The 3489-nt window shown below is 43.6% G+C and overlaps 1 protein-coding gene across 1 annotated transcript in view; it reads left to right on the forward strand.

The window, feature by feature from the left end:
* The first annotated feature begins 1168 nt into the window (after positions 1 to 1168).
* Lars (leucyl-tRNA synthetase) overlaps positions 1169 to 3489 on the forward strand; it is a 71465-nt gene continuing 69144 nt past the window's right edge. Inside the window, exon 1 of the mRNA XM_013025498.1 lies at positions 1169 to 1315. Coding sequence (XP_012880952.1) covers positions 1310 to 1315 — 6 coding nt within the window. The 5' untranslated portion in view covers positions 1169 to 1309. The remainder of the gene's footprint in view (positions 1316 to 3489) is intronic.

Consider the following 3489-nt stretch of genomic DNA (forward strand, 5'->3'; position numbering starts at 1 on the left):
CTCTACCACTTGAGCCACAGCGCCACTTCCGGCTTATTTTTCTTTTTGCTTATGTGGTGCTGAGGAATTGAACCCGGGGCCTCATGTATGCAAGGCAAGCACTCTACCACTGAGCCACTTTCTCAGCCCCATCTAGCCAATTTTTGATGGGCTCATATCATTCATGTACCACACATTGAATTAAGCCTGTTAAAAATGTAAAATAATTTTTTAAAAAGCTTTTTTGGTAGACATACTTCTGAGCTGTCCTGTCGCCCCCCACCAAGTATTTTGCAGATATTTAGTGTCTACTGGATTAATGGATCAATGCTTGTAAATAATCTAGCCACAGGAGAGTAAAAACCTTCTAGGGCTAGAGGTGTAGTTCAAGTGGTAGTCTTGCTTCGACAGTAAAAGATCCTGAGTTCAAACCCTAGTATTCAAAGCAAAATTCTTCTATTAGCACTGTTCAAAAGAAAGGACAAAAAACAAAACTTTTTTGTTATGAGGGAAATGGTCTACTACATTTGCACCATCCATGGATTTGTTGAATGTTTGAAATTTGACTAGTGCGACTGAAAAAAAATTACATTTTGTGAAGTGTTAATTAACAATTTTAATTTAAATTGCTACATGTAGCTAGAGACTACTACATTGTACACCTTTGCTTTGGGTGGTTCTACCGTTTAAAGGGTCAGAGCCTTGCATTGGGAACAGGTAGATTTCAATTCCTCGTCTAATAATGCAGACTGCTATTAAAGGTTATTAAATATACAAATACCTATCTGTTGAATACCAATGGCAGTAATAAATATCTGTGCACAGTAGCAAGCCATACATAGTTAGCACCTACGTCACAAGATAGTAATGAACTTCGCAGACTGGCTCATTCTGAGACCCAGCTCCACACTGGGAAAAGGTTCAAGAGCCCAGGCCCCACCCCTTCCTGGGCGCGCTGGCGGCAGTCCGTGTTCCCGAACTACATCATGGGTCTTGTAGTTCAACGTGACGTGACGTCACTACCGGCGTCGGGTAAGTGGAGCTATCGGTTGACTTCCGGTATCACGTTATTTCTGGGGATTGTAGTCTGTCTGCGTTTCGTGGACTTTGGCTCTCTAGACCTGGGAACTACAGTTCCCGGCGTGCCGTGAGATGTATCCGGCAGTTGGTAGTGACCTGAGCTGTTGCCTCAGCCGCTGTGAAGCGTGTGCTCTCCAGTCTTGGAGGCCTGGCTGTCCCTAGAGGAGGGGCAGAGTTTGTAGCCACTCCTTGAGCGGGGGGGAATTGCCGGGGTCACTGTCGAGGACTTCAGGTTCTGCCGGGCGGCGCCATGGCGGTGAGTTTGGGCGGGAAAAGTGTCTTCTGGCCGGGCTTTGGAACTTGGCTGGCGCGTCCCCCGTGGCTGCCCCTGTGCTAGCCGTCTCTCCGCCCGCGAGGCCGGCCCGTCCCGCCGCACTGGTTGGGGGGGGGGGGGGGGGGGGGTGTCCTGGGGAAGCTGCCTTGCTTGCTGACGAGCCAGGAAGCGGGTGTCTTGTCTTTTCCTGTTGGCTTTACCCACTTCTTGAATGAGCTTGGTGGGGTTTCTCTGCGGTTTGGAAAGATGGAGCGAAGCAGGTGACGTGGATTGCACCTGCCAGCAAAAAAAAAAAAAAAGGAGCGCCTTCCTGTCAGACAGACAGGGATTTCCCATTTCCAGAAAGGTGCACGCCTGTGCGTGGCCCGGTGTGGACGTGCACCGTGTCGGATCGGGGTGCGGGAACGCACGGACAGACACCACGCAATGCTAGCAATACAGGAAAGACGTTTACTGTCTATTTTAGTGATTCTATCCTGGGGTGATTTTTGACCCCCCAAGGGATGGATCTGTGTTCATGTTTCGAGATTTTTTTTTTTTTTTTGCTAGTTAATCTCAAGGACTTTCCTACTGAAGCTGGCTTTGAACCCGACATCCCCATATCTCAGCCTTCTGAATAGCTAGGTTACAGGCAATGAGCCCACCCATGATGGCCTTGGAGATAGTTTTGATTTATCACTATTGGCATGTTATTAGTATCTAGTGGGTGGAAGCTGGGCAGTCTCTGATAACAAATTATTTGACACAAATGTTGGTAGTGGTAGAATTTAGGAACATGTTACTATTATATGTTTTTTTTCTTTTGACCTCAAAATTCATTGTTTTCTTTTCTTTTTGAGACCAAAGCTCAAACTTGACGCTTTTGCTCTTTGGCTAGCACTGTACCAACTGAACCACATATCCAACCCTCATTATTATTATTATTATTATCATTATTATTTGTGGGTCGTGTAGCCTGAACTCTGGGCCTGGGCACTGTCCCTCAGCTCTTCAGCTCAAGGCTAGTGCTATACCACTTAAGCCACAGCACCACTTGTGGCTTTTTCTGCTTATGCGTTGCTGAGGAATGGAACCCAGGGCCTCATGCATGCAAGGCAAGAACTCTACCACTGAGGCTCCTTCCCAGCCTTCCCTCCAACCCCCTATTATTTTTTTTAAACTTTTTTTTTTTTTGGTGCCTGTACTGAGTCTTGAATTCAAAACCTTGTGCTCTAGGCTTTTTTCTTCAGATCTGGCCTTCTACCACTTGAGCTTCACTTCCACTTCTGACATTTTGTTGATTAATTGGAAATAAGTCTATAGATTTGTGTGTCCAGGGGGTCTTCAAGCCTAGAATGTCAGGTCTCAGCTTTCTGAGATTTCAGTAGCCCCTAAAGTTGATTATTAGAATTGTATAGGGTGTAATAAGAGCCAGTACTTGATTCTACTCCAAACCACTTTGCCACAACCCAGTAGCATAGTTCCAATCCAATTGAATTTTCCTGGAAACCTGGAGAGTGAGTGTACTTAACTGTGCTTCTGTTGCTGAAGAAGAAATAGGAGCATAGTTAGTTTTATGTTAAAATAGCAATTCTTGTATATTGAAAGTAGGGTTTAATATATACTAAAATAGACTGAACAGATTTCTTGTTAAGAAGTTGTTTTGAGGTTTAAATGAAGGTGGTTTATAGCAGGAATGAAAAGGATAAACATGCTGGAGCTTGGGAAAGGAAATACTTTATGTAACAACAGTTTTATGGAAACTGTCTAAATTTCTTAGCACTGTGATTGAAATATATAATCCATTTCCTAGTCCTTGTTACTTCTTTATGGCTACAGGTATAAAAGGCTAGTAATGTGCTTTTTGCTGTTTCTCATTTAAAAATCTTTAAATATTTATATATTTATCAAGGGCCTCATATAAAGGGCATTGAAGATGGAATGAGTTTGTTCCACTGTGAACAAACTTATATTGTGTTGGTGGAACCATTGACAACACTGTGATTAGTGCTATTAGAGGAGAAATACTGATAGCTAGGAACAAAGTAAGAGGGTTGTTTTGGACTTTTTTTTATTAATTTATTTTATTTTATTTGTGAACATACTGTACAGAGGGGTTACAATTACATGGGCAGGATAATGCGTACATTTCTTACCAAGCATTGCAGCCTCCTCCT

This window comes from Dipodomys ordii, unplaced genomic scaffold (genome assembly GCF_000151885.1).
Source record: "Dipodomys ordii isolate 6190 unplaced genomic scaffold, Dord_2.0 Scaffold85, whole genome shotgun sequence".
Lineage (NCBI taxonomy): Eukaryota > Metazoa > Chordata > Mammalia > Rodentia > Heteromyidae > Dipodomys > Dipodomys ordii.